Source organism: Diprion similis, chromosome 6 (assembly GCF_021155765.1).
Source record: "Diprion similis isolate iyDipSimi1 chromosome 6, iyDipSimi1.1, whole genome shotgun sequence".
Classification (NCBI taxonomy): domain Eukaryota; kingdom Metazoa; phylum Arthropoda; class Insecta; order Hymenoptera; family Diprionidae; genus Diprion; species Diprion similis.
The window spans coordinates 16,334,381-16,346,850 of record NC_060110.1 but is presented as its reverse complement, the minus strand read 5'-3'; the positions used below and the strand labels follow the sequence as shown (position 1 = coordinate 16,346,850).

At 37.9% G+C, this 12,470-nt stretch overlaps 2 protein-coding genes across 2 annotated transcripts; one reads left to right on the top strand and one right to left on the bottom strand.

Moving 5' to 3' along the window:
• The first annotated feature begins 5,460 nt into the window (after nt 1-5,460).
• Nucleotides 5,461-6,666, top strand: LOC124406445. Its single transcript, XM_046881853.1, has 2 exons — nt 5,461-5,918; nt 6,308-6,666. The coding sequence occupies exons 1-2, from the start codon at nt 5,871-5,873 to the stop codon at nt 6,545-6,547; spliced, it is 288 nt and encodes a 95-aa protein (XP_046737809.1). The 5' UTR covers nt 5,461-5,870; the 3' UTR covers nt 6,548-6,666.
• A 1,677-nt stretch (nt 6,667-8,343) lies between these two features.
• On the bottom strand, nt 8,344-10,501 carry LOC124406439 (structure-specific endonuclease subunit slx1). Its single transcript, XM_046881848.1, has 3 exons — nt 10,272-10,501; nt 9,323-9,374; nt 8,344-9,232 (listed from the first exon to the last, which is right to left on the bottom strand). Exons 1-3 carry the CDS (start codon nt 10,448-10,450, stop codon nt 8,636-8,638), a joined length of 828 nt encoding a protein of 275 aa, XP_046737804.1. The 5' UTR covers nt 10,451-10,501; the 3' UTR covers nt 8,344-8,635.
• Between the last annotated feature and the right edge of the window lie 1,969 nt (nt 10,502-12,470).

Here is a 12,470-nt window from a genome sequence, read left to right as displayed (position 1 = left end):
AATTTTTCTACACTTTTTAACCTTTTGTATAACGGGTGTGAAAAAATCTCATGTTAGACAAACTGCGTTTCATCAATTTAGTAACTGACGGCACCCGTGGTAGTTTTTATTTATCGAATATGTTAGGGAAAAAGTGACTGAAACCGGTTGCGTTAGTAAGTGAATGAATAACTTGTATTATGTCAAATTCGAGTGGAAAGGAAAAAGTTATATTCACTTGAGCGTGAACTTGCATCGGTTGGATGGTAGGGAGAAACGCGGATAGGCACTGCGGCATGCAGAGCCTATAGAAATCCGATGAAACGTGGAGAGAAATTTAATGCAGTTGGATGCTGACAAGTTTTGTTGTTGGGTGTTACATCAGTTTGTATAATAGCTAGATAGGAACACGTCTGGGTCTACGAACTCTGGAGGAAGCTTGCAGTATTTGTTCCCTGACACATTTAGAGAAATTCTACGCGCGGTTGTGCCTCATTGCAATTGATTACACTCAACTCAACCTGCCTACTTCCCTATAACCCAGACTATTCGTCCGACGAACCAAGTTTATTTAATTCGTGTATCCGACGTTGCAAGAGTTTGGCTAGACGAATATGGGTTTGCGAGACATGAAATTTCACATTTGTATTATCTAATTCTCGCATCGCCATCGTCTTCTCGTCGTATTTCAATTTCGTTATTCTCAGAAGTTTGACGTGAAACGATTATACCTTTTGACAATTTGAAGTTTAATCAGTACAGAGATTATTCAAGAGTTTTTCATGGCACAGACTTATGACCCGAGACTCTCATGAATAAGTATAATACCGTTGGATTTTCCCTGACGTATCGATTGAGCCATCTTGCACGTAATATGCAGGCGAACTATATGGTAGGCACAACGTCTTATTATATCATTGACGAAAATTCGAATTGAGTTGTGTATCAACGAAAGAATATTACAGAAGGTATAATCTCGTATAGTTAACTAATTCAAGCTATTCAATTGTATATTGTCGACGCATAACGCAAGGAATCGTCGCCATGCGGTAAGCAATGAGTGGTCATCGGCGGAGGGGTATTTCCTTCGTTTCTAGAACTGATCAAATATGCACGGTGGGTCGTATCCGGTCCTTCCTTCGCATCCTGTCTTTCAAGTATTCCTTTAGGCACTGCTAGGCTGCGGTTAACCGGGTCCCCATGGTGCTGCCGCCTTCACAATTTAACCTGAGTATAGGTATATGATATCGCATTGTTTATTATACCAAATACCCATACTGCATAATATTATCAGTTGCCGACATATCGGGAGCCTCTGAGACTCCTCTTATTGTCGAAGACGTCAAGAAACGATGCGCATTGCATCTCCATTGAATCGAGTGACGTCTTTTTTTCTTATCGTTATTATTCTCTTTCGTTTTTAACGCCTCATTTGCTCTCTCATCGCCCACGTCGTCGGTCTCTGACACAATGTGTTCATTACCCGAGAGTGAAGAGAGCAAAAGAATCAATGAGAATGTATACGCAGAATATGATAATGCGCCAGGTGCTACGCCGTTTTCGTAACCACTGTCTAGTAATTTTTATACCTATTTGTTCACCGATTAGGGTGCGTAAGAAATTTTTTTTTTTTTTATTTCTTTCAAGTCCTTGATCACCACTCATGTAATAATAAAGTTTTGTAGCACTTGAGGCTTTTATGACATGAATTCAATTAATTGATATTACTGAAACATTAGATCTGAGAAATTGCGTATATATTATAACGATTTTATGATGTAAGACAGAAATGAAAAAAAAAGAAATGAGAACTCTGTCTTGAATCCTTCTGCGAAACAAAAAAAATCAAAGTGCATGTGAGTTTCGAGCTAGTGGGTACCGAATAGCTAAGAATGCAGAGCTATGAAAATTCTTATAACATGCTGGTTACTAGTCCAAGACAATCTGAAAATCCTGGAAATGTCAAGCAGTTGAAAAATCGTTATGAAAGTCAGGAGAAGGTCAGGAAATTTTGTAATTTGGTTATGGAAATATATTGGAGGTAAGGGACGGAATGAAAAAGACATTCATCATCACCAACTAGATTCGAAATGAGTGTTTAATACCGAGTAATTCGGAGGTTCATTAATTAGTTACGCGTATGAGCACTGTTATGTCGAATTTCAGTCAAAGGGAAAATACTAAAGTTTTAAGAGAAATTTAGGGGATTTTTTCTGCTGTTTTCAGTGGCCCGCATTTTCTGTTAAACACAGATAATTTGTGGGTACTGACGAAGATTTGTTAAAATATAAATAAAGGGATTCACAACTACGAGGCTGGATTACGGAACTAGTCTGAATTATTATCTGAGGAAAAAATGAAAATATGAGAAAGAAAATAAAACATATATTGCAACCGGAAACGTGGAGATTCGTGGCCTGACTGCGACGCAGATGCGCAACGATCCTGCTGCATATATTAAATATATTTAATCAAGCAGCGCTCTTTTCCACCGAGTCTCGGAAGTTACGCTGAACAATCGGCAACTCTACCGGGAGATAACAACTCTGTGCAAATCTGACTTCTCGCCTATCTTATGGATGCATTATATGGGGCATTCCACGTCAAACCGACCTACGCATGACCCTCACCATCGGCGATTTTAGAATATTTTCAAGTATGGTGTAAAGTGTACAAAAAACATCTTTTACTGAGTTTGAGATTTTGTGGTCCATGGGTTTGATTTTTACTGCTCTCAAAAACACGAGACCCCAATTTTTTTTATAAATTCTTTGCTAAAAATGGAAATTGCAAGACCAAGATGAAAGTGGGCAAGCTTTCCGTTTAGAACCTGCAGGCGAGACAAGTAATTATAAAGTGAGAAAAAACGTATAAAATATAAATCTGTATTTTTTAAATTTATATTTAATTCAATTTCCCTCACTTTTCAATAACTTATTTCGCCTGTAGCTTCCGAACCAAAAGCTTGCCTGCTTTCATCTTGGTATCGAAACTTCTGGCTTTTAACACAGAATTCATGAGAAAAATTCGATACCAATCGATTAGGGGTCTATTCATTCGAGAATTCGAGTTTTTGTGTTTTTCGGAGCAGTAAAATCAAATCTGTGATCCAAAAAATCTAATACTCACAATCAGTGAAAGACAACTTCTTCGTACACTCCACACCGTACTTAAAAATAAATAAAATCACCGATAGTGAGAATCAAACGTTGCTCAGTTCGAGGTGGAATGTCTCATATATTCCACATACATGCAGCTAGCTGCACGGAACAAATTGCGAGAGATTTGCACGTTAGTACCACCTAATATAACCCGGTGTGATTGTATGCATCAACATATATATATGTATATAGTGCGGGTGGTTTGTGTGTGCTAATTACCTAGATTTGTTCGCTCAGATTCGCGCCATTAATCTGTAATGAGATCGTGCACTGCCGAAATGAGCACATTGCCCTCCTAGCACGATTCTTAAAGAATTAATCGTGACTTTGTCCAGCGAATGGCCATGCATAAGCGATGTGTTCATTATCTACTTACTTTTACCGTATGCATATTTAAATACTATATTGTAACCCCGCAATGCTGCACTGGCTCATCGTTTATGCAGGAGACAAAACGTTACCAGATATTACACTGGGTAATGACAGTTATCAAGGTGGGATCAGCAACCTGCCTGCAACCTCGACAACCACATGCTTTATGCTTTATGCTTTATGCTCGTTATACTTAATTCCATTGTAGAAGAAAAGTTTGCCTTCTCAGAGAACGAAGGCTTTGCACAGATAGTATAATGATATAATAACGTTATACGGTACTTGTGAAATGGGGCGGCTCTTTTTGGCTCTGAGAAAAAAATGAGATATCTCATTTCCTCTATAGCATGCTCAATGCAGTGGGAACCAATATCTGGTACCTATTACCGTGTGTGAAAAAAGGAGAAAATTGACGGAATTCAATTGAAACGTCGTGCGCAGATACTTGGGAAGCGAATTACCGGAGTCAATCATACTCATTCTCAATGAGAATCCACGGTGACCGTTGCAAAATGCAATGCTGCATAGATCATGCAGTGGGAATGATTCGACGACGTGATACCATCATCATCGTGATAGAATTTCATGAACCGCAACAATAACAACTTGGTTATCAGGTGTAAAAGTAATATCAAATTATGGGAGCTATAGTTTACATTTGTTACCTTCATACCTGTGTGTTCACGCCTTGGAATTGACGGCAAAATCAACACCTTTGCTAGTTACGTCAACGTAACTTTCATCCTTATACATTTATCGAATTTTCATTGGCATTTTTCAGTTTTTGTTCTTTATTACCCTTTATTATCTCTCATTTATGTCATTGCTCTGCTCCTCTTTCTCTTTTCGTGACGCTTTAATTTAAAGAGAGGTACTTGTCATCACTGGTAATTGCAGTGATAAGACGAAATTTAAACTCTGCTTTCTAATATCCGAGGATAAACTTAGATAGGTCAAAACCATTCTTGATCTTGTCATGCAATTTCAGTTGAAAATTTATTGATATTCTCAGGCACACGGTTAAAAAATCATAATTTTCTCATTATCCAAGACGAGTTTTATGAGTATAGGTACTCGATAATGGGCATTATTGAAGTTTATTCTCATATCAAACTTTAGATACAGTTAGATGACATTGAATTTGTTCTGATTCGTGCCAAAGTCAATGACATATTTCAACAACTTTATAGAACATTTAGACGTATCATGAATCGCATTGTGAATCATTCATATTCATAATTGGTGATTTATTATCAAGCGCATAGGTTGACATTGACTGACTAAAGAAAAAAAGAAGAAACCACGTAAAAGATAGCGTAGTATAATAAATACATTCGTCTCTGCATATTAATTATTTAGCTAATTGTATGCATGAATGTGACGTGTGCAAACGTATATAAAGCCATGAATTTTTTACGCGTACGATTCTATTCCATTCACCTATACGGCTATACACATGAACAATATCTCCTTTGCGCTAAAGAATCGCATGCGTGAAAGATGTTACGTGTAAACGGGTCGATTGGTTAATTTTTTTTAGGTAGGCAAATGCGCCGTTGCGTGCATGTCTAAAGTGGGTAGATAATTTCATTTATTGTTTAGAAATGTACAGTTAAAAAAAATGTTACTCCTCGGTCGTAAAGCTCTTTGAAAAGATCTTTCTTAAATTGCTGTTATTTCTTGATTCCAACAGCAATATGAACTTTTCCGAGTTCTCAATAACGGAAATAGATTTTCAAGATAATAGATAAAATTGCACGATAATGAAGCGTTAACGCAAAGAATTAAACACAGTTTTGAAAAACTGGTCTCAACAAAAAATTTTGTTATTTAAAAAAATTTACGACTGCGAAGAAAAAAAGTCTTTTAAATTTAACGTAAGTATATAACAAATCAGGGGATTATCTGGAAACACGATCGGTAGCTTTGCAAATGGCACCCCGAAAGCCCCACGTTGTTGTCACGACGTCGTTCATCACGTGCCTTGGGTCGGCCTGAATGTCTCCTTCGTTCTTTCTTTTTTTTTTATTAGTGGATCCCGTTAGCGAGCCTCGGCGTTCTCTCGTGTACGATCATAGTCAGTTGGTTCATTCTGTACGGAGTGTGCAGCCAATCAGCGTTTTGGTTACTCCTTGCTCAAAGCTTGACACAGCGATATATTCCGTTGACGTTTAAATCTGATCAATTTTACTCAAGCCTCGGTGGTGCGCGAACGACTAGTCGACTTTCCTCGCTTTCCTCGATCAAAAGAACCAGCAATAAAAACCGGCAGAAACTGCAGTTCTTCGTATCATATATTTCGACTCACAATCAATTCTCATCGATAATCTCTCATTGTGGAGCTTTAGATCACCGAACATGAAGCTCAGATCATCGCTTTTGATTCTTCTGTTCGTTTTACTAACGGTGAGCACTCATACTAATTGTTTATATCTATCCATTAATGGTTCAGTCATATTCTGTAGTTTGGGTTGTAAGTTGCAAGGCAGAAGTTTCAACTCGATTTCATTTCAACAAACAGTTTTTCAAATTGACTCTTCATTATTTTTTAATAATATTTTCACGACACTTTAATAAATCAACCGCTTTCGGTAGACCATTTTTATATATTGATTCTAGCAAACCAGTTTAATTTGCAAATACAGAGTCTGAAATTAAATGAAACCTATATTCGTACCTCGATCTTTGAAAATAAGTCGATTCAAACGTGTTCAGAGTATAAAGAAAAAACTTCTGCAAGACGAGAAAAAATACGTGTCAATTCGTTCGATTTTGAAAGTCAATTATTTTGTTAGATCGAACTTGGGGAGGGAAAAACCAAGAAGAAGACGAAGCAGCTCGCTCTTCAAACCAGGGAGACAAACGTGGTGAACTTTGTTCGGCTGGTGGTGATGCGGCTGGTATTTGGAGTGGCCTCAGCGTTGGGATTGCGAGAGAATCTTTCCGGGGTCCTAGGAGGAATATTCGTTCCTCCAGGTGCAGACGATTACGGCGATTATGGCGGAGACGATGACTACACGGAGGGATTTTTATAAAATTTGCAATCAGAGAGAAGCCTGAACACGGAGAGCAAAGTGCAAATAACGGTCACCCACGATTCGGAGTTTCAAATCCATTGATGTAATTTTATTCAAATAGCTGATTCGTACGTCGAAGATTGTGGGGTATGTTTTAGAGGAAAAATTTGCGATGTTTTGACCTGTTTATACCGCAACCTAATTACATACTTGATCGCTGAATATTGGATGATCGTTTAGCTGTAATTTATACGTGCCAAATATGCCTTTATGCATATATAATATATAAGTGATGCTTGTATTCCCTTTAATTTCGCGAGTGGAGATATATAATATCGAAATTTATTGCCATTCGGTTTAAGACGCGTGGTTTAACAATTGCAGTGTGTAAAAGATATTGGGGAAATATTGCGAGAGGGTAATTTTGGGGGAGAAAAATCGTCAAGCTATAAATCAAAAGTAGCTTAATAACTTGTAAACACAGAGAGACGTGGCATAGTGATATATATTTTGATACGCTATGTGGATCACTTTCCTCATCCACTACAGTCGTTTCCTGACCGACCCGATGAACTTCGCGTACTAATCATCCTCTACAGAAATGACGAGGTGCACTCTCTGTGTCAAATGTGGTTTCAGATGCGTAATTTCCTCTGGGATTATTCCTGGTAATACTTATGCGCGACTGCAGTACACCTGAATTATTTATACCCCTGCCTGCAGTCTAGTGTACCGACAATTACACAGATCAAAGAGATCAAGGATCCTACTTTGAATGTTCAATCCCACGTTGGATGATTAATTACCCCACTTTTATCTGTGGGGCATTGAAAATGGGTACAGTTACTTACACTTACGCATTGTATTTGTTCAAAGTGTTAGCATGTTCCGTTTGAGATGATTCGAGGGTCGCGATCGCGTGTGCTTTACACTTCTGCAAATATGCATAGAGATATGAGGGGAGAAAGGGGGGAGGGGGGGGGGGGGGGGCAAAGTTCTGTTGTTGTGAGGACGACATTCTTGTGTTAGAAAGTATTTCCGAGAACATATATGGGGAACTACAGTTAGCGGAAAAAACGGTTAACGTTGGGTGAACCAAAAAATTGGTCAATGAAATGTACAAACATTTTGTCATATATACATATACGTGGATAGGAATAGGTGCGTCAGGTGGAATCCCTTTTTTCGTGGAAGTTCAATTTAAAAATCGATAACACACGTCGAAATGTGTACAAGCACTGAATTTGTAAATACGATAAGTGAGTTTGGCATTTAGTTTTAGACGCTATTAATTTTGTGTATCATTTATTTATTTATTCATGTATTTATTTATTCATTTATTCCTATAATTTATTTACACAATTATTTACAATAAACTGCATTCATCAATCCAGCTGGCCCGCATTTTATTTTTTATTTATCATTCACACTTATTATAGTTAATATGGCGTGAACATTGTTATGATCTAGCCAGAATATTTACAAATTACTGATTATGCGGAGCTGGTAAGTAAAATAGATAATATAGAGGTCAAAAAATGTCGCCACTTGAAGCTGTGAACTTAAAGAGAAATGTCGAGCCTAATTTTTTCCACGCTTTCTTCAAAATCACTTTCTTCCATACTTTGGTCTGAATGATTTACAGAAGAAAATTGAACATGCGGTATAAAAGAAAACCATGAAACCGTTGTCAAAGATAATTAAAAATTCAATTCCTAACTCAAGTCAGTATTAATCAACTAGTTGAGATAATGTTCTATAAACGATCACAGATCTGCTCGAAAGCCAAGATCTTTTGTAATTTTTCTCGAGATCAATTAAAACTGTAGTTCTACCCACATTACAGCATATATACAAATTCCCTATGAAAATACGTATAAAATTGTATCAGAATAGAAACAACGAAATTTTTCTCACAAATGCATGGATACGATTTTGATATGAATTACGATTCTTCAAAATATCATTCAGCCGGCGACTATTCTTTTCGCACGAAAGTCCTCGCAGGCTCGTTGAACAAACCGAAAGTATGAATATTAACTAAAATATTTAACGTGCAACGAACCATCCGAGGGTGAGAAGATTATACCTATGTCTAATTACGTGTCAAAAATCACTGATATCGGAATCGCTTTCGGCGTATGCCGCCTCGGCCAAGTCTTGGTAGCAGCCTTTCATCTTCCTGATCAAATCTCCCCATAGAATGTTGATCCGGCAGGCAGGACACGTCCCTTCTACCGGTAAAATCATCCCGTTCTTCCTGAACCTCTTCGCCAGGCAAACCAAGTGACTCACCAGCGTGCACGCCGGGTTAACGCAAGTCAGCTTTTCGTCTGGCTCCAACAGGTTCTTGCAGAGCGAACAAAGCAGCCCCCCTGCACTTCCGGAATCCTCCGGGTCCTCCGGAAGCGAAGCGTCTTTATTCCTGTTCTTTGATCCGCCCTCGCTTGGCTTCACCTTCTTTGGGATCACTTTGCCGTACACCAGAGGCATGTGCATCGGCGGGCATCGCTCGGCTGGGAAATCCTTCGCTAAATGGGGCGCCAGCCAACGAATGGTCAACGGCAGTCGAGACCAAGGTCCGACTCTCAGCATTTCTCCAAGCACCATCAAGTGGTAGTCGAAACTATTTTGACCCGATTTTTTACGCGGGACGTGCCTCAATCGTCGACTGATATCCGGGTGCTGCCAAGCCCACTCGAACTGCATGAATATTCATATTTGTTTAAACATTTCTTGCAACGTTACAACCGCAATGTCGACAGTTTTCAATGCACGTCGTTGTTAGCTTACCCGGAGAGCTGAAATGTCGTTGGGAAATCCATGGATAATCATCACCATCGTCCTGAATAAAAATTAAAGGAAATTAGATTTTCGATGAGGTTGTATTATACAGTGTTAACAATCTTTTACAAAGCTGTAGAAATATCCTGCGATTTGTATTTGTAACGATATTTATAGTTGTTACACCAAATCCGTGCAGGGTGCATGGCCACCCTCTGATAAAAATGCTAAAAATTCTCGAAAGGATCGGACACGTTTCGGACCGGATACTTACAGGATACTGACAGACGCGGACAGATTCGAATCTAATCTGTAAAAGTCTATCCGAATATTTTGTCTGTATCCTATCCGATCGTGTTAGGTTGTGTCGGACATTTTTAGTAGAGCACTTGTGTTGAGGATGAGGAAAATTTCTGGGATTTATTGCAAATGGTTGTCATTTTTCTTGATAATTTTTCGAAATACGGCGTTTAATGCGTTCTAGTATATAAATTTATCAATACATAGATAATAACGATAATATTACAATAAGAATGTGAATATTTTATATGATCAAAACATTATAAACCTCATATCTACAAAATACGATCATCTGCTTTCTATATTAAAGAATTATTCAACTCCAACGTATTTAAAAGTCAGGGAAAGAGAGAAAAGTCGTGAAATTTTCAAATCTAAATTTAACGGCCACCCTGCGGTATGCGAAAATCAGTAAAATTATAGTCCCAATGTTTAAAATTTGTCAACTAAAACAAGACCGTTCGTTTTTCTCCGTCGGTAAAATCGAGGACGTTTCTCGATTCTGCATTCTAAAGTCCAGCTAAATCTCAACAACAGTTCAAAGTTCAAACCAAACATTAAAACTCTGCTTGTCGATCGCTCTCTAGAAAAAGGCGGTGCAACGGATTGGATGTGGGTAAAAGTAAAGTAAAAGCGTCAAGAGTGAGGTTAGGTTTACCACGGTCCCTTGTTGCTGGTCCGCCAAGCACCGCCGAACTGTTTTCCCGCGTTATGCTGTTTGATTCGGCGGTTCGGATCTACGGTGTAACCGATATAAATTCTGCCCTTGTACTTCGGGTTGGTACAGTAAAGAAGGTAAACACCGTAGAAATGCTCGACCACGTCCGGATTTTCCATTTCGGGTTTGCCTCGAGCATCAGAGAGCGCCTAAGCTACCTAATCCCCGTCATTCAAGGTTGACAAAGTAACTAGCGCAAACTGTGCTTCGATGTTAGAACGATCCACTTAAGGCCACGGCTTACACGGTTCGATTTACTCGCCCGTTTTACACTGTCAATTTTTCCATGCATCGCCGCCGGCACCTTGTTCCATCTATGAATCCCGATTTCCCTTGCTCAGGCAGTTCTTGACACTCGTGGTATGCCGTGTGTATGTATGCGTCTGCATTGCCAGGAGAGGGAGAGAGATAGAGGGAGGAGGGAGGGGGGGGGGGGGGAGAAGACTAGGAAGGGACGCAGCGTAGTGGGATACAGACAAATGCTCAATACAGAAATCTGAAATTTACTGTCCCAGCTGTTTAGAAATTGTCAGTGCATAAACAATTCTATTTTAAAAAGAGACTATGTTGGTAGAGACCAGGGATTTTTTTTGTCTATATTTGTTAATCCTTCATTAGGTTCATCATCTTTTGTAGCGCCAGTAAGCGCGTGGGGTCTACGGGGACCCTATTTTTTGAATTGAATATTTTCATCTGGAATATAATTTGAAGATGTATACTAAAAATTGTGTTTGTCTATTCGTCTGGAAATAATGATTTACGGGTTGCACAAATTACAAATTCATTGCTTATCATAAATAAACAATATTTCATCTGAGAAGTTGGAAAATCTGAAAATTTTACCACCATGGACGATATCGCAAAAAGAAAAACAAAAAAAACAAACCATTTCTTTACATAAAAATGCTTCCTTTTGAGCATAGTTGCTAACAATAAGATGAAGATTTATTGGCTTTATAGGAAGGTTTCTGGAAGGTACTGAAAATGAGGGTGTCGACAAAATTTTCTTCAACAAATGTGTAAAAATAAAAAACCTGGGGTCTCAACAGCCCCCACGCACGTAATGAAGGGTTAAGTTAATTCCGCTGATCAAGGGATTATTACCTAAAGTTTCTAGTATTTGCTTCCCTGCTGTATCAACATCTAGATAATCAGTATTCTTGGTGAACTAAAAACTTTGGTTGAAACAATAGCCAATGCGTATATTATTATATTGACTGAATTGTTCGTTAACGTTTTCTGGCTTTTTATTCCACGTATTCCGTTAGAATATTACTGTTTCTGCCGTCATACTTTATATTCCTTTCCATTCAATATTGTTTACAATTCATATTCGGTACTAATTTCTTAACGATTCATGCAAAGAGTAAAAAGTAAAAATATTGAATAAATTTTAAGTTCACCGTTCCCTCTGGGAGTTCCCAGAGGCTCCTGACGTTGATGAAATGGAACAAACAAAAACGAATTACACTCGTACGGACTAATTAATTACTTATAGTTCGGAGCGTCGCGTGTTACGTGGACATGAATTAACAGGAGTATAACGGGTATAACGCAAACGTATAAAAATAACGAACCTGAACGGTTGCCGCGAGGCGTTACAAAAAAGAAGTATACGGGGAAATTTAAACAGCGTTTTTCTGTTGTTTTTTGGTATTTTTTTTCAGTTTTTTTTAAACCCTCCACAGTGTATTTGGTGACCTAGATTACAATGACAATATCAGATAACATCGATATATACGAGATATTTTAAATATTATATATTACTTATAATCAGAATATTTATGTAGTATGACGTAATAGTTAGATTATAATGTATCATGTAATATAATATAATTCGTCGGCTAACAAACAACATTTATAAGTTTTCAGTATTATTGTTATTATTATTATTTTTTTTCTTTTACACGTAGAATACAGTAACAACATTGACAATATATACTTTTTGTTTCAAATTGGAATAACTTAACACATCAACGAATCGCTATTGTATGTAATGCATTAATGGGAATTAATATACTGAGTTACATCTCGTTGAAAAGGAGCTATTAAGATACGCTTCGTAATATTTTCCACGAATCCCTTTAGTTTCTTCATTTATTTAAATAATTTTCATTAATTTTGTTGTTGTTGCTACGT

What these genes read in the sequence shown, in the direction of transcription:
- LOC124406439 (XM_046881848.1), bottom strand. Translation starts at nt 10,450, where the DNA reads ATGGAAAATCCGGACGTGGTCGAGCATTTCTACGGTGTTTACCTTCTT. An exon ending in ACCAGCAACAAGGGACCGTG is followed by an intron (nt 9,375 to 10,271) that starts GTAAACCTAACC and finishes ATTTTTATTCAG; the next exon opens with GACGATGGTGATGATTATCC. An exon ending in ACGACATTTCAGCTCTCCGG is followed by an intron (nt 9,233 to 9,322) that starts GTAAGCTAACAA and finishes ATATTCATGCAG; the next exon opens with TTCGAGTGGGCTTGGCAGCA.
- LOC124406445 (XM_046881853.1), top strand. Translation starts at nt 5,871, where the DNA reads ATGAAGCTCAGATCATCGCTTTTGATTCTTCTGTTCGTTTTACTAACG. An exon ending in TTCTGTTCGTTTTACTAACG is followed by an intron (nt 5,919 to 6,307) that starts GTGAGCACTCAT and finishes TTATTTTGTTAG; the next exon opens with ATCGAACTTGGGGAGGGAAA.